At 34.3% G+C, this 22,116-nt stretch overlaps 2 protein-coding genes across 2 annotated transcripts in view; both read left to right on the forward strand.

Moving 5' to 3' along the window:
* radil2b (Ras association and DIL domains 2b) overlaps positions 1-13,275 on the forward strand; it is a 28,210-nt gene extending 14,935 nt beyond the window's left edge. The window contains exons 9-16 of the mRNA XM_067369613.1: positions 5,747-5,966; positions 6,041-6,213; positions 7,960-8,104; positions 8,180-8,352; positions 10,137-10,464; positions 10,551-10,651; positions 12,125-12,264; positions 12,410-13,275. Coding sequence (XP_067225714.1) covers positions 5,747-5,966; positions 6,041-6,213; positions 7,960-8,104; positions 8,180-8,352; positions 10,137-10,464; positions 10,551-10,651; positions 12,125-12,264; positions 12,410-12,506 — 1,377 coding nt within the window. The 3' untranslated portion in view covers positions 12,507-13,275. The remainder of the gene's footprint in view (positions 1-5,746; positions 5,967-6,040; positions 6,214-7,959; positions 8,105-8,179; positions 8,353-10,136; positions 10,465-10,550; positions 10,652-12,124; positions 12,265-12,409) is intronic.
* A 115-nt stretch (positions 13,276-13,390) lies between these two features.
* LOC137007909 (sulfotransferase 2B1-like) lies at positions 13,391-21,047 on the forward strand. The gene is made up of 6 exons (XM_067369614.1): positions 13,391-13,576; positions 17,938-18,149; positions 18,233-18,359; positions 18,553-18,647; positions 20,365-20,545; positions 20,711-21,047. Exons 1-6 carry the CDS (start codon positions 13,438-13,440, stop codon positions 20,818-20,820), a joined length of 864 nt encoding a protein of 287 aa, XP_067225715.1. The 5' UTR covers positions 13,391-13,437; the 3' UTR covers positions 20,821-21,047.
* Positions 21,048-22,116: the final 1,069 nt, after the last annotated feature.

A 22,116-nucleotide genomic window follows, 5' to 3' on the forward strand; every position in this document is an offset into this window, starting at 1 on the left:
ATGTTAGATGAAGAAAGAGGATTTCAACTCGGTTCAAACCAAGGACGATTAACATAACGATAAAGAATTAGTTTTAAAAATCTTTCTACATTTAAAAGAATAGCAGAGTCCATATTGTTGGAATCACTTTTGCAGCTTATGAACGATTACATTTTTAACTGCCAGTCAGAATCGATCCTGCTTTAAAGAGCTTGAACATTTAAAGCAACAGACGACAAAACTACAGCGTGCTTTTAATAAACTAGGGAGGTAGTTCACCCTAAAATGAAAAATAAAGGGGACATATCATGATTTTTTCTGTGTTTAAAAGCTTCGAGGGTGAAATTTTCAGGAATTTTGGATTTTTTTGAAAAACCTACTTTTGCGATCAAGTCCTAGGTTTGTCCGATTGGAACCAAACGAGTGCAGATTCTCTGGAGACTGAACATAAATAATTCTCAAAAAAAGATGAAATTTCAACTCATCGTCACGAAGGGGCACCAACTTTTACTAAAAATGGCTATAACTCGTGATCGGAATGAAATATTTTCACCAAATTTGGTACACGTATGCATGAGCTCAATCTGAGGTGACAGTAAAAACATTGCACCGATTGGCCACATGGTGGCGCTATAACAGGAAAAAAACATGAAAATGGCTATAACCACCCAGCCGTCAGTCCGATTGACTTGCAGTTGGCATGCAGTGTCTTTGTCCGATGTGCCATGATGGTCTATGAGGACATAGAGCGCATTTAGTTCAAAAACTTCTGGGTTTTTGGTTCTGGGTTTTTTTAGCTTGTTTTCTGTACACCTTGTCACATAGCAGCTTTTAGACATTGTTCTGTTTTTTGTTATAAGTCAGAAATGACAAGGAGGCAGCCTCACGCAATACAAAGTCAATGGAGATGGTTGGATTGTCTCTCCCCCCACCATGGGCGGGGTTTTCAGATTATGACGCGTGTTGCTCTATCTCAAAAAACATCAACCAATGAAATGTGAGCATCTATTAGACAAGGTTAATGGAGGCCGATTGGAACAAAACTCGGTATGGGTCATCGGCACAATGCCTTAAAAAAGCCTGAGAAGTTTTGAGCCAGCACCACCTAGTGGTAAAATTACATTTTCAAATGCATATAACTCTGGGACTTTTTTCATGGGAGTCACGTCCTTAAACTCCTGAATCCTCGCCGAGACCAACGATACCAAACATGCCAAGTTTCAGCTTATGGTTTGTGCAATGTTGCGATTTTGCGCTTAAAAAACTTTTGCGAATATCTTTGAAACCGTTAAACCACCTTAGGAAACACGGAACCATAGTTTGTTAACTTTGTGCTTATGACCAAATGTCAAAATTTTGATTGGAAGTGGCAAAAAAATCCAATTAAAGTCACTCCTGGGTTATTTTTTATGCTCTCATATATACACTACCAGTCAAAAGTTTGGAAACGTTACTATTTTTAATGTTTTTGAACAAAGTCTCTTTTGCTCATTAAGGCTGCATTTATTTCATAATAAATACAGAAAAAACAGTAATATTGTGAAATATTATTACAATTTAAAATTATGGTTTTCTATTTTAATATACTTTAAAATATAATTTATTCCTGTGATCAAAGCTGAATTTTCAGCATCATTACTCCAGTCTTCAGTGTCACATGATCCTTCAGAAATCATTCTGATATGATTATTTATTATCAATGTTGAAAACAGTTGTGCTGCTTAATATTATATTAGAGCTTGTGACACTTTTTTCAGGATTCTTTGTTTAATAAAAAGTTTAAAAATATCTTTTGTAACAATATAGACTACTGTTCAAAAGTTTGGGGTCAGTATTTTTTTTCTTTATTTTTATTTATTTTTTGAAAGAAATTAATACTTTTATTTTAAATTGATTAAAAAGTGACAGTAAAGATTTATATTGTTAGAAAAGATTTATATTTTGAATAAATGCTGTTATTTTTAACCTTTTATTCATCAATGAATCCTGAAAAAGTATCACAGGTTCCAAAAAATATTAAGCATAATAAATTTATTGATAATAAATCATCATATCAAAATGATTTCTGAAGGATCATGTGACACTGAAGACTGGAGTAATGATGCTGAAAATTCAGCTTTGATCACAGGAATAAATTATGTTTTAAAGTATATTAAAAATAGAAAACCATAATTTTAAATTGTAATAATATTTCACAATATTATTGTTTTTTATGTGTTTATTATTAAATAAATGCAGCCTTAATGATCGTAAGAGACTTCGTTCAAAAACATTAAAAATAGTAATTTTCCAAACTTTTGACTGGTAGTGTGTATATATATATATATATATATATATATATATATATATATATATATATATATATATATATATATATATATATATATATATAATGTGTGTGTCTATAACTCCAAAACGAAATGAGATATTTTCACCATAATTGACACACATATGTATGGAAACACTCTGAGGGCACCCAAAAAACTGGTGGAGAACGTGAAACAGGTGGCGCTATAACTCTCTAGCGATATCCCAATTCGTCAGTCACTACTGACGTACGTTGAACGTGACCGACTGAAAGGGAACATATTTTCCCTCAGTAAATTGCCTGTATTGACTGTAAATGGTCTTTTCCATCTATAATCTAAGTGCTTACATGTTTGCTAAATAAAATATAAAACCTTTTATGTGCTTAAAAGCCTTAAAGTGCTTGAACCCTGATAATTGCTGCTCGCAGCTATATTTAATCTTGATTAATCTTGATTAGTCGGAGTGAACTTAATACTTAATTCGTTAATAGAGTCTCACGAATGCGCAGTCGAGCACAACGGCTGAGGGATCATTCTGTGAAACTTTTGCATCTTTTTTAAAAGCTTGATGCTGGTTGCTATTCATTTTCATTGAACTAATCCTTTTAATCTTTGGACTCTATTGTGAAGCGATCAGTGAAATTACATTGTCACCGCTGGAAACTTTTGTAGGTCAACCTCAGCTTTCAGTTCCCAGATTAAGAGAGGAAGCAGTTTGGTTGCACTCCTCACTTTTTCCTCCAACCACTTTATGGTTTTGGGTGGAGACTTTCTCCGGTCGCCGTATGGAGAGCGAACTGCCAGAGCGGACAGCGCTTGCCAAGACGGTGTCAGCGTGTGAGACGCGTCTCCTTGAGAATCTATACGTATGATGGTCGGGGCTACGGGTGCCAAATGTAGACTGGATTCAGCTGTCTGCACACGATTACTCCGAACAAAGCCAGCATTGTGTGTCTGTGATGTGTGCCTCATGATGGAGCGCTGAGATGGAGAGCGTGGGCTCTCACACAACACAGACTCTTCTTTCAGGGATTCCCAAACTGTATATCACTGCCTCCAGCTGGAAAAGTCTTTACATGCATGCTTATTTCTGTAATATGGAGTGTTGATAGCAACAGAGATGTCAGTAAATGGCAAACACATGTGTTTCATCTCTCTCCAGACAATGAACATCTTTATTAGAGTCATTTAGGGCCGTAAAGACATCGCAGGATTGCAGAAGGAAGGAAGGATGCGAGATGAAAAGAGGGCTTGTCTTTGTTTGGTCATTCGGTCAGTGACCCTGAACCTCTGGACAGAGGATGATGAAGTAGTTTAATCTTATCGCAGACATTTCTCAATGAGATCGAGCTCATGTCTAACAGTGAGACGCTGCCAGACGTCTTGTTTTTCTTGGATAGGAGGAAGTTCGTCCTGTTCTGATAAGAACTATATGGACTATCTTGTCTTTAAAGTCGGCATGAAAGTGAAGTTGTGCCTTCTCTATTGTGCCGTATATCGAGTGAAACGCTTCGCAAGCAAGAACAAATGTAGGGCGGGGCTTGATTTTGTATGTGGGGAATTGATTGGATGGTTGTGGTTTGCTATTGGTGGATCTCATGTGAGTGACAGGTTGCCCCGCCCTCATCATCAGAGAAGAGAAGAGATGTTGCTATACCAGCAAAATTAAAATGTATGGGTTAAAAAACAGCTCTTTAAGGTAACAATTGCAGGTTACCACTTTCTACAGTGTAAAACTAAAACCATAAAAACAAAAAATAAACATTAACTGAAATAAAATAACATATAAATAAATAAACTTATCTTATTTCACCTAGATATTTTAAAAATAATCAAACATTGTATATATAGTATTACAATGACTACAAATTATTTAAAAAAAATAATAAAATCTAATAATATCTAATAATATTTAATTTATATTCAGTCAACTGAATATCTTTTAACTCAATATTAGAGCAGTCTTAGACAAATAAACTTGAAGATAAACATTTTTAATTGTAATTAAAATGTATTTAAATAATTTTTAACAATAAAAATAATTCTAAACCAGCTGTGCAGAGGTGGGCAGGAAGTAAAATAAAATAAAATAAAATAAAATAAAATAAAATAAAATAAAATAAAATAAAATTAAATTAAATTAAATTAAATTAAATTAAATTAAATTAAATTAAATTAAATTAAATTAAATTAAATTAAATTTAATTTAATTTAATTTAATTTAATTTAATAATACAACTAAAATAAAAAATAAAAATGCAATAAAATAAATAAAAAACAAAGCAAAACTGAATGAATAAATAAATACATTTTTTGTTGTTTTTAGGTTAAAATCCTTGCCTGCCATCCTGACATTCAGGACTATTGTTTCATAAAATAAAATAAAAAATAAATAAATAATAAAAATTTTATTAAATAAATAAAATACAAAACAAAACAACTGAATAAATAAATAAGTAATATATATATATATATATATATTTTATTTATTATTTATAATATTTATATTTTATTTATTTATACATATATATATATATATATATATATATATATATATATATATATATATATATATTATTTATTATTTATTTTATTTATTTATTTATTTATTTATTTGGTTAAAATCCTTGCCAGCCATCTTCACATGCAGGACTAGTGTTTCATAAAATAAAATAATAAATAAATAAATAATAAAAATTTTATTAAATAAATAAAATACAAAACAAAACAACTGAATAAATAAATAAGTAAATATATATATATATATTTATTATTTATTTTATTTATTTATTTATTTATTTATTTGGTTAAAATCCTTGCCAGCCATCTTCACATGCAGGACTAGTGTTTCATAAAATAATTAATAAATAAAATAATAAATAAATAAAAATGTTTTTGTTTTTTTTGTTGATTTTGTTTTTAGGTTAAAATCCTTGCCTGCCATCCTGCCATTCAGGACTATTGTTTCATAAAATAAAATAATAAATAAATATATAATAAAATTTTTATTAAATAAATAAAATACAAAACAAAACAACTGAATAAATAAATAAGTAAATATATATATAATTTATTTATTTATTTATTTATTTATTTATTTGGTTAAAATCCTTGCCAGCCATCTTCACATGCAGGACTAGTGTTTCATAAAATAATTAATAAATAAAATAATAAATAAATAAATAAATATATTAAAAAATATAATATAATAAAATAAAAAATAAAATAAATAAAATAAAAATTTAATAAAACAAAAAACAAAGCAAAACCGAATAAATAAAAAATTAAATAAATAAAATAAATAAAAATCTTTTTAGGTTAAAATCCTTGCCAGCCATCTTGTCATCAGCAGGTGTTTGTTCTCATTTCTGTCGATCATCATTCAGAACTAGTGTTTCGTACGGTTCATCTCGGTGCGGCAGTTTAATGATGTCTTCATATCTTCGTCTGTTCCTCAGATGCTGTACCCGCTTCTCCCAGGCTTTCTGGACAGCAATCCGTTCTCCGAGAGCGGTCAGCTGCAGGTGCCGGAGGACGTCAGACGAGTGCTGGACATCTGCACACAAACTCTGCAGCTCCTCAGAGGCTTCCAGGTGCACCCGGAGATCCTGACGCAGCTCTTCGCCTACCTCTTCTTCTTCATCAACGCTCTGCTGTTCAACCTGCTGATGGAGAGAGGTGAGAGCCGTCACGTTCAGCAGCGTCTCTGCTGTCTCCACGTCTGCTCATGTGACTCCTGCTCTTGTGTGAAGGGTCAGGCGGGACGTTTTACCACTGGTCCCGTGGGGTCCAGATCAGGGCTAACCTGGATCTGCTGATGGACTGGACTCACGGAGCTGGACTCGGGGATCTGGCTCACACTTACCTTCTCAAGCTCTCCTCAGCTGTCAATCTACTGGCCACGCCAAAGGAGAACCTGCTGCAGGTCGTTTCAGTGATTTTATTCATGCAGAAAATATAATGAAAAAAGGTGAAAGTGTGGCTGTATTGAAAGGAAGGAAGCTTCTTTCCATTGGTTTTTAATGATTAGCATTCTGAGCATTCCCGTCTTATTACAAACGCGTTCCTGTCTCATCGTTATCTCTCTGGCCATCAGGCATTAGAAATAATTAACAGGAAGTATTACTCATTAAAAGATAAAGCTTTGTGAACACAAAGATTCTTTCATGGTATGAGATAAAGATGCTGGATAAGACACTGCATCTGTCAGGACGGCTGACGGGACGTCCTGCTGAAGGAAATAGAAGCTATAGTGAGAATCGGGTGTATCTCAGTTATATAATAGTGTCTGTATTTTGATACATGAATTAAAGATCATAAAATCATTTGTATTTAATATTGTATTATTTTTATTTTATACAAAATAAAATAAAAAATAAGCAAAACAAGATAAAAAAAATATAATAAAATAAAAAAAAAATTGTTGTAATTTAAAGATCATAAAATCCTTTGTTTTATTTAATATTGTATTATATTGTATTATATATTATCCGAAATAACATAAAAAGTAAACAAACCAAAACAATATAAAAAATAAACATATATAAATAATAAAAAATATATACAAAATAAAAATGTATATACATATATTTTAGTCATGAATTAAAGACCATAAAATCCTTTGTATTATTTAATATTATATTATTTTTATTTGATACAATATAAAATAAAATAAAAATGCTAAATAAAATAAAAAATAAACATAAATATAAATAATATATATATTAGTCATGAATTAAAGATCATAAAATCCTTTGTATTATTTATTTAATACAAAATATTTTTTTTTAAAAATCAATACAATAAAATTAAAGTTAATTAAAATTTTTATATTTTTTTTTATAAAATCCTTTAAAATCCTTTATTATTTATTATTATATTGTTTTAAAAATAAACATAAATAAATATTAAAGAAAAAATAAAAATCAAAGCAAAACAAAATAAATAAATAAAGATAAATAATAAAATAAAATGCTTTTTTTAGGTTTAAATCTTGCCAGCCATCTTGCCATCAGCAGGTGTTTAGTCTCGTAGCTGTTTGTGTATTGTGTCAATCAGTATTCAGAACTATTTGTTTTTTTAAATAAAATAATAAATAAATAAAACAAAGCAAAACAACAAAATAAATAATAATAAAATATATAATAAAATATTTTAAAATAAAATTAAACAAAAAACAAAGCTAAACAAAATAAATAAAAATAAATAAAATCATAAAATCCTTTGAATTATTTAATATTCAACAATGATATATCAAGTCTTCCTAACTTAAATTATCTCAAAAGAATAATAATAGATGCTTACACAGCGAAGATGAAACGTTCTGACAAGGTTCTGAACAAACGTTACATTCAGTTATCTGGTCTTTAATAATGTTCTCAAAACGTTAGCACAAAAACATTATACGTTTTTTAAATGTTGCTACTTCAGAACATTCAAAAGTAGCATTCCCATAATGATTGATACATTACACGATACAATGGATACAATTCCATTAATGTTCACATAACCATGAAAAAAATAATGTTTTCATAACTTAATTGGAATGTCAGCTGGAACTGCTACAAGGTTGAAACATTATTTCTTGTGATCTGTGTGGTCGTTCTGCACATTAACATAATGACAATATCATTAAATCATGAATAATAATATGTCAAATATGTGTGTGTAGATGTGCTGGAAGGCTCTGCGGATGGAGTTCCCGTCTCTGAACGCGGCTCAGCTGCATCACATGTTGAGAGAGTATAACCCTCGCCGCTCCTGCGCCGCCGTGTGGACGCCCTCCAGCGCCGAGGCCGGCGCCGCCCTCTGCACCGGTACGACATCACCTCACTCGTGACACGCGTCCTGAACGATCATGTGATCATCTCCTGTGCTTCTGCTGTCTGCAGACCATATCCTGGAGAGTTTCGATGAGCATCCGCCTCTCGTCCTTCCCACGGACGGCTTCGAGCTGGAGCTGAAGAGACCAATCAGAGAGAGCGATCTGATGAAACAACTGCAGCGTTTCCACAGGCTGATCGACACAATCACACACCCACAATCCTCAGAGCCGCCGCCGCAGGTACACACATCCGTCCTTTAGACTTACACTTCAAACATTATTATTATGTTTTATTCTGTTATAGGATACAACTAAACATTAATATTTATTGTATTCACCAATTAAGGTCAGAGTTATTTTAGTGTCACTATATACTATTATGGCTTTTATTTTATATATATATATATATATATGTATATGTATATTTGTCTTTTTTTTTTCAGTGTTTGTTATCTTAGTACATTGTTAAACTAAATAAATTTAACTAAATTAAACTAAAAGTTTTTTTTATTTGATTTTATTTCAGTTAACATTAATTTATTTCAAGTAACAAAAATGTTTTTATGGTTTTAGTTATCTACAATAATCCTAATTTAGAGTTGGTTTTATATTTACATTTATTTATAATATTAATATTTATATTTTCTTACCAAACTCTATAATTAAATTTTATTCCAGCTCATCTCTGCAGTGCCGATGGAGGCCAGTCTCACCAAAATATTAATATTTATTATATTTCACTAATTAATGGCTCATTTAGGCTTGTGGTATTTTAGTATAATTGAGAAAGCTTTAATATTTTAAATTATTTTTTATTTTTATATTTCCATTTTCATTTGAATTTAGTTAACGTTTTAATAATTTTGTTGTGTGGTTTTGTAATCTTTTTAAATATGTCTATAGTTTTTAATAATTTTATTTCAGTTTTAGATTTATTTATTTTTGTACATCAAGTTAAACTAAATGAAAATAAGAAATGTTTTGGATATTAATTTATATAAACCAAGTTTAATTTAAATTTTATTTAAATTCATGTAACATTTTTTATGATTTTAGTTATGTTTAGAATTGTTTTTATATTCACATTTAAATAAATATTGCATATTTTCTTACCAAACTCTATAATTAAACTCATCTCTGCGGTGCCGATGGAGGCCAAGCTCACTAAAATATTAATATTTATTGTATTTCACTAATTAATGGCTCATTTAGGCTTTGAGATACTAAATGTTTTAATGTTTTGAATTAATTTTCATTTTTCCATTTTCATTTGAATTTTATTTAACGTTTTAGTAATTTTGTAATTTTTTCACATATTTCTATAGTTTTTAATAATTTCATTTCAGTTTTAGATTGATTTATTTTTGTACATCAAGTTAAACTAAATGAAAATGAGAAATGTTTTAGATAGTAATTGATATAAACAAAGTTTAATTTTAATTAATTTCATGTAACATTTTTTATGATTTTAGTAATGTTTAGAATTGTTTTTATATTTAGATTTAGATAAATATTGAATATATATTTTTTACCAAACTCTATAATTAAACTTAATTCTACTCCAGCTCGTCTCTGCAGTGCCGATGGAGGCCAAGCTCACTAAAATATTAATATTTATTGTATTTCACTAATTAATGGCTCATTTAGGCTTTGAGATAATAAATGTTTTATTATTTTGAATTAATTTTCATTTTTACATTTTACATTTTCATTTGAATTTTATTTAACGTTTTAGTAATTTTGTAATTTTTTTCAAATATTTCTATAGTTTTTAATAATTTAATTTCAGTTTTAGATTTATTTATTTTTGTACATCAAGTTAAACTAAATGAAAATGAGAAATGTTTTGGCTAGTAGTTGATATAAACAAAGTTTAAGTTTTTATGAAAAAATGTACATTTTATTTAATTTCATATAACAATTTTTTTATGGTTTTAGTTTTAATGTATAATAACCCTAGAGTTGTTTTTATATTTACATTTAAATAAATATTGAATATAATGAAACTGTTGATTGTGCTCCAGCTCGTCTCTGCGGTGCCGATGGAGGCCAAGCTCACTAAGATGGAGGTTCACCCAAAAGCTCAGCTGGAGGTCAGCCACACGGAGCTGGTGTTTCCTCCCGCAGGAGCGAGTGATCTGGGCTCATGCGAAGCTCTTTTAACCAGAAAGCTGCAGAATCTGGAGCTTCACAATAAAGACGCGACTCACATCAGCGCGGAGCGTCCGGCGCTGGACCCCTCGTGTTTACTGACTCCACCGAACACGCCGCGAAACCTGGAGCTGACAGATTCTGACACGGATTCAAACCATCAGACGTCCACGTGCATCAGCGCAGTCAGAGAGGAGGAAGGTGACCGCTTCTTCATATCCCCATAAACATTATGCATGTAATCTTTATGGAAGCAGAAACACAAACGCACGTGTCTGTGTTTGTAGGTGAGAGTGAAGAGTGTGAGACTGCAGAAGAAGACGACGTGTTTGTGCTGGAGCTGCAGAGAGCAGCGTGTGGACTGGGGCTGATGTTGGTGGACGGAGAGGTGAGAGAAATCATTATCGTTCCTCGTAACCTTGAATCAGAATATCTTCCTCTTGCAGCATCTCTTCTCTTCTCTGATGACGAGGGCGGGGCAACCTGTCACTCACATGAGATCCACCAATAGCAAACCACAACCATCCAATCAATTCAAGCCCCGCCTACATTTGTTCACCTCAGAATTAAAATGAAAATGTTAAAATTAAAATGTCTTTCTTTCTTCAGTGGAAAAGAAATGAAGGAAAACATTCCAGATTTTTCTCCATATAGTGGACTTCACTGGGGTTCAACGGGTTGAAGGTCCAAATGTCAGTTTCAGTGCAGCTTCAAAGAGCTCTACATGATCCCAGACGAGGAATAAGAGTCTCATCTAGAGAAACCATCAGTCATTTACTAAAAAAAATAAACATTATATACTTTTTAACCACAAATGCTCGTCTTGCACTGCTCCATGCATGACGTAATCATGTTGGAAAGGTCACGCGTGACGTAGGAGGAAGTACCGATCCAGTGTTTAATATCAAAGACTGAGTCAGGAGAAAATGAGATGGAGTTTTTTGCCCTACCGCAGTACTTCCACCTACATCACGTGTGACCTTTCCAACATGATTACGTCATGCGTGGAGCATCACAGAGCAGTGCAAGACGAGCATTTGTGGTTAAAAAGTATATAATGTTTTTTTTTTTTTAGTAAATGTCCGATGGTTTCTCTAGATGAGACTCTTATTCCTCGTCTGGGATCATGTAGAGCTCTTTGAAGCTGCACTGAAACTCACATTTGGACCTTCAACCCGTTGAACCCCAGTGAAGTCCACTATATGGAGAAAATCTTCCTTCATTTCTTTTCCACTGAAGAAAGAAAGACATGAACATCCTGAATGACTTGGAGGAGAGTAAATTATCAGGACATTTGAATTCAGAAGTGAACTAATCCTTCCTTACAGCTCAATAGCATCTCCATGTGGTTGAAAATGGAATTTTTTAGTTGTCTGATGATCTGCACGCTGCAAAAAAAAATGTTCTCATGTCTCATTTTCCAGCACAAACATTGAAACATCCTTAAATCAAGATACATTTACTGGAGAAACAACATGACTGAAGATATTAAGTGTTGCTTTATTAAAAATGCATCAAAATGAAGTGTGTTTGTGATTAAAACAAGAACAAATATCTGCTAATGGAGTCAAAAAAAAAAAAAAACCTGTTTTCTTTTTGAATGAAGTTTATTTTGTTCTGGTTTTAATCACAAACTCACTTCATTTTGATGCATGTTTAATAAAGCAACACTTAATATCTTCAGTCATGTTGTTTCTCCAGTAAATGCATCATGATTTAAGAATGTTTAGATGTTTGTGCTGGAAAATGAGACAGAAATACAAACATATTTTTCACAGCGCAATATTGCATGGAACTTATTATACATAAAGTGTTGACGTTTCATTGCAGAGCTAGAATAACAATCATTTGTTTTTCTCAGGAAACACCATTGACCGTCAGTGGGATTTACATCAAATCAGTTCTTCCAGACTCTCCTGCTGCTCAGTGCCGGAGGCTGAAGGTCAGCGATCGCATTCTAGCCGTGAACGGACTCAGTCTGGCAGGAGTCGACTATCAGACGTGAGCAGAATTACTGCAGATTCTTAACTAAAGCAACAGGACTTTACAGTTGATCTATGTGCATTATGTTATTTACTTGAAGCACATATGTTCATAAATACCACATTCTGTACATTCAGTGAACGATTTCTTATTCTTGTTCTAGTGGGCTGGAGCTCATTCAGATGTCAGGAGACAGACCTCGGCTGCTGGTTGCCAGATCTCACTGCGCTACAAAAGAAGCGAGGACAAAAACTAAATAGAGTTTAAAGAGGACCTGTTCTGCCCTTTTGTTTTTAGACTCTACTAGACTGATTATTCTCCTCATATTCTCCATTGTTGCAGCTCCTCTCTTCCCAGTCTGTCAGTAACGCTCTGTTTAGTTCCTGTCTCCTCCTTCTGAAAGCACAATGTGCTCTGATTGGTCGGCTGGAGCAGTGTGTTGTGATTGGTGTTTGGGAAATGTCCCGCCCCTTACCATAACCGCCAGTTTCAACTAACTCAAGCAGGCCCCGCCCCTTTATTCTGCGCATTAATTATTTAAATGAGGAATATTGGAGGCGGAGTTCGGAACTTTGGAACAAGCAACACAAAATGACAATATTTTTTAACATCTAGTTTTATACATGTCCTTTTTGCCATTTTATTGACATCTTAATTGTGTAATCTTGAATTTTGTTATTAAAAATAATGATTAGAATAATTAATGTACGTTATGTGCCTTAAGAACTGACTGCTTTTTTATTTATTGCATGATGTACAGTATGAAATAAATGGTTGACTGTTTAGTTTTAGTTTGACTAACTAAAAGCAGCATTGATTATGAATGCTTTATCATTGATCTCTCATGCCAAATTCAGAAAGTTATTTATTACAGGCCTAAAATATAAAACATAAAACATGCAATTTATGCCTTTTTTAACAACAGAGACAAACTATGCTCACAAAAGTCTGGGTACACCTACTAGTGTTTAAATCGTAATAAATTATAGTATCTTTTGTGCTTCACTGCAGCAAACAGACTCGAGCAGGAGAATAAATCTCAGTAATAATCAAGAACATGAACTTATGCACTTATTGCGAAAGAGATGTGTTGATGATTACATGAACTCTCGAGTTCTCGCGGTATTTGACGGATGATCCACATCAGCTGTAAGTTGGAGCTTGAGTTTTATTTGTCTTGAGCTTCAGAGAATGACGGAGGCAGAACTGTACTCGGTTCTTAAAGGCGTGTATGTGCCGACACATTTACACCCTCCTGAAAGCCTGAAATACTGTGAGGAGTTCACTTTCCGCCAGGATGACATCCTGATCGTCACTTATCCCAAATCTGGTGAGTTTCCGAATGAAGATAATCACTTTTTAGATTTTAGATAAAGTAGTAATCATGCAGTATTTTGTCTGAAACTACTTCATCAACATTTCTTACAATTAACTCCAGACTGTCCTTGTGAAAATCAAGAGTATTGAATCTGCACTTAAAGACAGCACACCTTTATGAATGTTTCTTAACACATTTAGTACACTTAAAGGTGCACTTTGTAATAATGCCAGAAGAAAAGTTTTACTTTAAAGTACTTTTATAAATTGTTTTAATAATATTTTGTTGCGCTTTAGAGAAGTGCACTGATTTTGACGTGTTGACTAACATACTAAGGCACATGGAAAGTACTTGATTATCAGTTTAACTGTATTGTGCTACTGCTATCTAATATTAGACTAAATTTAAATGTACTATATTGCAACTTAATCATTAATAATGTGTAATTAAATACATGGCATGCAAGTTTGAATGGAAATGACATTATATTTCAGTTCTATATGTTTTTTTTTTTTTTTTTAATTTATACTATAAATGCTGGGTTAAAAACAACCCAAGTTGGGTTGAAAAGGACAAACCCAGCGGTTGGGTTAAATGTTTGCTCAACGTGCTGGAAAGTTTTATTTAACTATTGTTTAAACATGACTATATGTCTGTATTAAAATGAACCCAAAATATGGTCAAAAATAAAAATCAGACACATAATTACTAGAGGAAACAATAATAATTGTTTATTTATAACATTTATAAAAGCTTGAATTGAATTGAATTAAATTGAATTATGAATAAGCAATTTAATACATGTTTATTGTTTATTATTATTCATAAAAACGAATAATATTATGTTAATTTATTACACTTATTTTTAAACAATAATTGAGTTAAATAAAACTATCCAGCAAGTTGAGCAAACATTTGGGTTAAAATAACTCAATCATTGGGTTAAAACATCCCAATCACTGGGTTAAGACAACCCAATCGTTGGGTTAAAACATCCCAATCGTTGGGTTAAAACATCCCAATCACTGGGTTAAAACATCCCAATCGTTGGGTTAAAACATCCCAATCACTGGATTAAAACAACCCAATCGTTGGGTTAAAACATCCTAATCGTTGGGTTAAAACATCCCAATCACTGGGATAAAACAACCCAATCGTTGGGTTAAAACATCCCAATCACTGGGTTAAAACAACCCAATCGTTGGGTTAAAACATCCCAATCACTGGGTTAAAACATCCCAATCGTTGGGTTAAAACATCCCAATCGTTGGGTTAAAAAATCCCAATCACTGGGTTAAAACATCCCAATCGCTGGGTTAAAACATCCCAATCACTGGGTTAAAACATCCCAATCACTGGGTTAAAACAACCCAATCGTTGGGTTAAAACATCCCAATCACTGGGTTAAAACAACCCAATCGTTGGGTTAAAACAACCCAATCGTTGGGTTAAAACATCCCAATCACTGGGTTAAAACATCCCAATCGTTGGGTTAAAACATCCTAATCGTTGGGTTAAAACATCCCAATCACTGGTCTAAAACAACCCAATCGTTGGGTTAAAACATCCCAATCACTGGGTTAAAACATCCCAATCGTTGGGTTAAACATCCCAATCGTTGGGTTAAAACATCCCAATCACTGGGTTAAAACATCCCAATCGCTGGGTTAAAACATCCCAATCACTGGGTTAAAACAACCCAATTGTTGGGTTAAAACATCCCAATCACTGGGTTAAAACAACCCAATCGTTGGGTTAAAACATCCCAATCACTGGGTTAAAACATCCCAATCATTGGGTTAAAACATCCCAATCGTTGGGTTAAAACATCCCAATCGTTGGGTTAAAACATCCCAATCGTTGGGTTAAAACATCCCAATCGTTGGGTTAAAACATCCCAATCGTTGGGTTAAAACATCCCAATCACTGGGTTAAAACATCCCAATCGTTGGGTTAAAACATCCCAATCACTGGGTTAAAACATCCCAATCGTTGGGTTAAAACATCCCAATCGTTGGGTTAAAACATCCCAATCACTGGGTTAAAACATCCCAATCGCTGGGTTAAAACATCCCAATCGTTGGGTTAAAACATCCCAATCACTGGTTTAAAACATCCCAATCGCTGGGTTAAAACAACCCAATCGTTGGGTTAAAACAACCCAATCGTTGGGTTAAAACATCCCAATCACTGGTTTAAAACATCCCAATCGTTGGGTTAAAACATCCCAATCGTTGGGTTAAAACATCCCAATCGCTGGGTTAAAACATCCCAATCGCTGGGTTAAAACATCCCAATCGCTGGGTTAAAACATCCCAATCGTTGGGTTAAAACATCCCAATCGTTGGGTTAAAACATCCCAATCGCTGGGTTAAAACATCCCAATCGTTGGGTTAAAACATCCCAATCGTTGGGTTAAAACATCCCAATCGTTGGGTTAAAACATCCCAATCGTTGGGTTAAAACATCCCAATCGTTGGGTTAAAACATCCCATTCGCTGGGTTAAAACATCCCAATCGTTGGGTTAAAACATCCCAATCACTGGTTTAAAACATCCCAATCGCTGGGTTAAAACAACCCAATCGTTGGGTTAAAACATCCTAATCGTTGGGTTAAAACATCCCAATCACTGGGATAAAACAACCCAATCGTTGGGTTAAAACATCCCAATCACTGGGTTAAAACAACCCAATCGTTGGGTTAAAACATCCCAATCACTGGGTTAAAACATCCCAATCGTTGGGTTAAAACATCCCAATCGTTGGGTTAAAAAATCCCAATCACTGGGTTAAAACATCCCAATCGCTGGGTTAAAACATCCCAATCACTGGGTTAAAACATCCCAATCACTGGGTTAAAACAACCCAATCGTTGGGTTAAAACATCCCAATCACTGGGTTAAAACAACCCAATCGTTGGGTTAAAACAACCCAATCGTTGGGTTAAAACATCCCAATCACTGGGTTAAAACATCCCAATCGTTGGGTTAAAACATCCTAATCGTTGGGTTAAAACATCCCAATCACTGGTCTAAAACAACCCAATCGTTGGGTTAAAACATCCCAATCACTGGGTTAAAACATCCCAATCGTTGGGTTAAACATCCCAATCGTTGGGTTAAAACATCCCAATCACTGGGTTAAAACATCCCAATCGCTGGGTTAAAACATCCCAATCACTGGGTTAAAACAACCCAATTGTTGGGTTAAAACATCCCAATCACTGGGTTAAAACAACCCAATCGTTGGGTTAAAACATCCCAATCACTGGGTTAAAACATCCCAATCATTGGGTTAAAACATCCCAATCGTTGGGTTAAAACATCCCAATCGTTGGGTTAAAACATCCCAATCGTTGGGTTAAAACATCCCAATCGTTGGGTTAAAACATCCCAATCGTTGGGTTAAAACATCCCAATCACTGGGTTAAAACATCCCAATCGTTGGGTTAAAACATCCCAATCACTGGGTTAAAACATCCCAATCGTTGGGTTAAAACATCCCAATCGTTGGGTTAAAACATCCCAATCACTGGGTTAAAACATCCCAATCGCTGGGTTAAAACATCCCAATCGTTGGGTTAAAACATCCCAATCACTGGTTTAAAACATCCCAATCGCTGGGTTAAAACAACCCAATCGTTGGGTTAAAACAACCCAATCGTTGGGTTAAAACATCCCAATCACTGGTTTAAAACATCCCAATCGTTGGGTTAAAACATCCCAATCGTTGGGTTAAAACATCCCAATCGCTGGGTTAAAACATCCCAATCGCTGGGTTAAAACATCCCAATCGCTGGGTTAAAACATCCCAATCGTTGGGTTAAAACATCCCAATCGTTGGGTTAAAACATCCCAATCGCTGGGTTAAAACATCCCAATCGCTGGGTTAAAACATCCCAATCGTTGGGTTAAAACATCCCAATCGTTGGGTTAAAACATCCCAATCGTTGGGTTAAAACATCCCAATCGTTGGGTTAAAACATCCCATTCGCTGGGTTAAAACATCCCAATCGTTGGGTTAAAACATCCCAATTGCTGGGTTAAAACATCCCAATCGTTGGGTTAAAACATCCCATTCGCTGGGTTAAAACATCCCAATCGTTGGGTTAAAACATCCCATTCGCTGGGTTAAAACATCCCAATCGTTGGGTTAAAACATCCCAATTGCTGGGTTAAAACATGTCAGATATATGTCAGATAAAAGTAAACAAACACAAGAAAAATCAATCTAGTTTTAAATGCCAAGTTGTTAGAAATTTACTCTTTGTTTGTTGCAAGTGATTTTGAAAGATGTGTAAACTGTATGTCCAGTAAAATCAATAGATAGCACAAAATCATGTCACTGACCCGTGGTTTGCTCAATGCGCTCAGGCACAACATGGATGCAGGAGATCGTGCCCTTGATAGTGAGCGAGGGCGATATGACGCCTGTGCTGACGGTGCCGAACTGGGACCGAGTGCCGTGGCTGGAGGAACACCGGGCGATGCTGCTCAGTTTGGAGCAGAGGCCGTCTCCTCGCGTCTTCGCTACTCACTTTCATCACCGAATGATGAACGAGTCTTACTTCAAAATGAAGCCCAGGGTAAAAACGCTCAGATGCACTTTTGAGATGGAATAAATCACGCCTTGTGGACTGTCTGATCAATGCTTTGCACTGCGCTTCAGGTTCTGTATGTCATGAGAAACCCGAAAGACGTGTTCACGTCCTCATATCACTACTACGGGATGGCCTCATACCTGGTGAACCCAGGAACTCAAGATGAGTTCATGGAGAAGTTCCTCGACGGAAACAGTAGGATTTCAGCTCTCTTTCATATATACAGCATTCAAATATGTGACTACTTTGCCATTTATTTTTACAGTTTAAAATACTCAACTTCATGCGGTAATATTGTGAATAAACAGCAATTTGCAGTCTTTCTTTGTGCTGTATTACAGCTCTTGTGTGTGATTCGAGGGTTAAGCATGATTTCTTTTCTCCACAGTCATGTTTGGTTCCTGGTTTGATCATGTCAAAGGTTGGATTAATGCTGAAGAAAAAGAATCCATACTGTACATCTTCTACGAGGAGATGATCGCTGTAAGTAGCTTCTTCATGTCACGGTTAAAAAGCAGGAGAGTATAAATGCAGTCTTTAATTAAGCAAATAAAGCACTCTCACACTGGAACAGGAGAAACTTAAGAACAACTCAATGACAAGAACAGACAAACTAAACTGAACAGGGGGAATAAATACACAAGATAACAAGACACAGGTGAACAATCTAATCAGTAACCATAGCAACCAAAACCAAGGCAACTACTGAAACGGGAAAGACAGAAGTTGCATCCTAAATGATGCATTATACACTATGTACTGATACACTAAATATGAGCACAATGAGCTTCTTCCCGGGAAGGTGACATCACAAACACCAATATTTACATAAACCCCGCCCCCGAGAACACACAACAAAGGGGGCGGGGTCATGTTGGGCTGCTTTAGAGAAGAGGAAGAGTTGTTGTAGTCGAGTGTTGTTGTCATGCCGTCATTTTACGCCGGACTGCTTCACAAACGAGGGTCAATTCAACACAAAAGATGAACATGACGACACATGCTAGTGGATGAGTTGAATCAACTCCACAGCAACTACATCAATTTATCCACTAACCATTCAGAAACGTCTAAAAGTTGTAACTTCTTCCTGAGTCTCTCCATCAGTGTCGACTCCGGTTTGAACAATGTAAGGCTGAACACTTTCCTCATTTTGGCTGTGTGAGATTCTCCAGCTTTGTTGTTGTTGTGCTGTTAAAGCTCCGCCCTCTTCTGGAAAGCGGCGCTCATTTGCATTTAAAGGGACACACACAAAAGCGGCAAAAAATAGAGGCAAATTTGACAAAGCTATAATAAATGATCTGTGGGGGATTTTGAGCTGAAACGTCACACACACATTCTGGAGACACCAGAGATGCATATTACGTCTTGTTGGGCACTGTAGGTCTGCTTTAACATTTTCAATGTGAACACACTACTATACTACAAAATGGCATAAGTACACAAAATAAGACACACACAGAGACTAAAGGAAAAAAAACACATTCCTCAGATGAGAACATAAACGTGGCACTGCACTTGTTCAGTTTATGACTTTATTTTTATTACAGCCGTCAGAGTTCATGGTTTCTGTAATCTTGAGATAAGAGTCGAGAGGAAATGTTTTGGCGTACTCTCTGCAGATGAGCAAACACACAACTAACTTATTCCACTTACCTAACCTGAGAATAATAAATAATAAATGGGGTAAAAATACTGACAACTTGGTCAGAAGACTGTTCATAAAACACCTCTGTAGGCAGTTTTATTAATCAAGAAAATGCATTGTTTACAATTCTTTTTATATTAATGTAAAAATGTGAAGGCAAATAAAACAGACAAAAGAGTTCAGTCAACGGTGTAAGCAGCTTCTAGCAGAAGAGAGATACTGATGAAATCAACAATAAACTCATCAGTCTTTTATAGGTCACTCAGTTTATTAGGTTATCAGCTGTTGTAATGTTGCCAAGTTGTTCAAGGTCTTTTTCAAGGTCTCTCTGGTGCAATCTCTGCTTTCTCATGTCCTCGAACTTCAACTGAACTTGTCCGAAATGTCCTCCTAAGGTTCTTCCAGCAGAACTTCTCTTTCACATGTCTGCTTTTTCTCATTTCTCAAAAAAAAAAAAAAAAAGGAGATAGCATGATTGCTTATTATCCACATTCATCATTTTTGGTACAGTAAAATACTGATATCTTTGTGAAAATGCTTCATGATCTCTGGCAGGATTTGAAAGGATCCGTGGAGAAAATCGCCCAGTTTCTTGGGAAATCTCTGAAGCCGGACGTGTCGGAGAAGATCGCTGACCACTGCGTATTCAAGAACATGAAGCAAAACAAAATGTCCAACCTTTCTCTGGTTCCAGAGGAATTCATGAACCAGAAGAAATCAGAATTTATGAGAAAAGGTTTGATTGATGATTAATGTGTATATTTACTCACCCTCATACAGTGAATGTGAATCAATCCGACAGCTCTGTGTCAGAAACAGACTGAAACTGAAGTCATTTTTGGGTGAATTATGTAACGAGATTTACTTGGAAATCATTTGGTTGTCTTGTTTTATTTGTCAGGAATTGCAGGCGACTGGAAGAATCATTTCTCCGAGGCTCAAGAGAAGCGATTTGATGCTGTATACAAAGACAAAATGAAAGATGTGAAATTCAAGTTTCCATGGGACTGAAAAACACTTCTGTTTAATCTTACCAGCGTTTAATAAACCTTTGGTGCACAACATATATTTTTCATTTCATCCTTTTTTAAATAAAAGAGCATTAAAAATGAGCAATAATTATTGTTATTTGTGTCATTAAAATTATAACTGTTATTAATGTACAGTATATGTTATGTGCTTTTTAATTTAATGCATGATGTATGAAATAAAATGGTTTATACAATGAATTGCATTGTACAGAGGTTTGATCATAAAACATATTATTGGCAGATATTGATGCATGTTTGATGCAAAAACTTGAGGCAATGAGATCCAGGCAGTCCAGTAATGATTATGTTAGAGATCAAATTTGAATAAAGAACAACAAATGTATTAATTAAAAATAATAGAGACAAACAAATTAATTAAGAAAGTAATAGTTAATAATAAAATCTAGAGTATTGCATCTAATAGATGAAGATGAAGGCCAGAATATAGAGAAAGAAGGAACTAAATTAAGACATTTGCAGAATGAAATGAGAGGTAAAAGACACAGAAGAAAAGAAAAAGCTAAACTATCAAAGATCCATACAGACATATTTTCATACAAAGGTACATGCATGTTCAAACGAGCAACTAATTCTGAAAACATCATCGCTTCTGCAGTACTTGGCAAGCGTCCAAAATCTAACCACAAACGTGTCAACATAACCTGTCACGCTGAAACACTTTGAAGAATATAGCAAGCATGCATAAGATACAAGAAGAATAACCATAAAAGAGTAAATACTTGAAAATATGATGAGGATTAATAGCTACATGGAGTAGGAGTGCATGAATATATGAAATCAAATCATAAGCCATAAATGATTAACATGAAATATGAATAAAATGCATGCATATATTGACCATTTTGGATCCACCAATGTTATATCAGTATCTCATTGATTTATATTACATGCATCAGAATTTCATCTTGCTTTTTGTGCATTTAAATATCAGAATCTGCACCAAATTGCATATTTTTGCTCAGTTTGAGTCTCTGAAAGTGTTTATTCTGCATGTTCTCAGAGTATATGAACCATATAAAAACTATTTTTTATGCAAACTTGCCAATTGTTTTTGGCAGATAATCTTGGACATGTACACAGTATGCATATTTGCACTTTGAGCTTCACTGCGGTTAATAAATGGATGGTTTTAATTAAGAGTCCAGAGCATGAATTCTTGCACAATAAAATAATTTATTATGACATGCATTGGCTTCATTTGCATGCTAAAATCGAAAGAGCCCGGTTATGTCCACTCGAGTTCTCGCGGTATTTG

The sequence above is a fragment of the Chanodichthys erythropterus genome, chromosome 19, assembly GCF_024489055.1.
Source record: "Chanodichthys erythropterus isolate Z2021 chromosome 19, ASM2448905v1, whole genome shotgun sequence".
NCBI lineage: Eukaryota > Metazoa > Chordata > Actinopteri > Cypriniformes > Xenocyprididae > Chanodichthys > Chanodichthys erythropterus.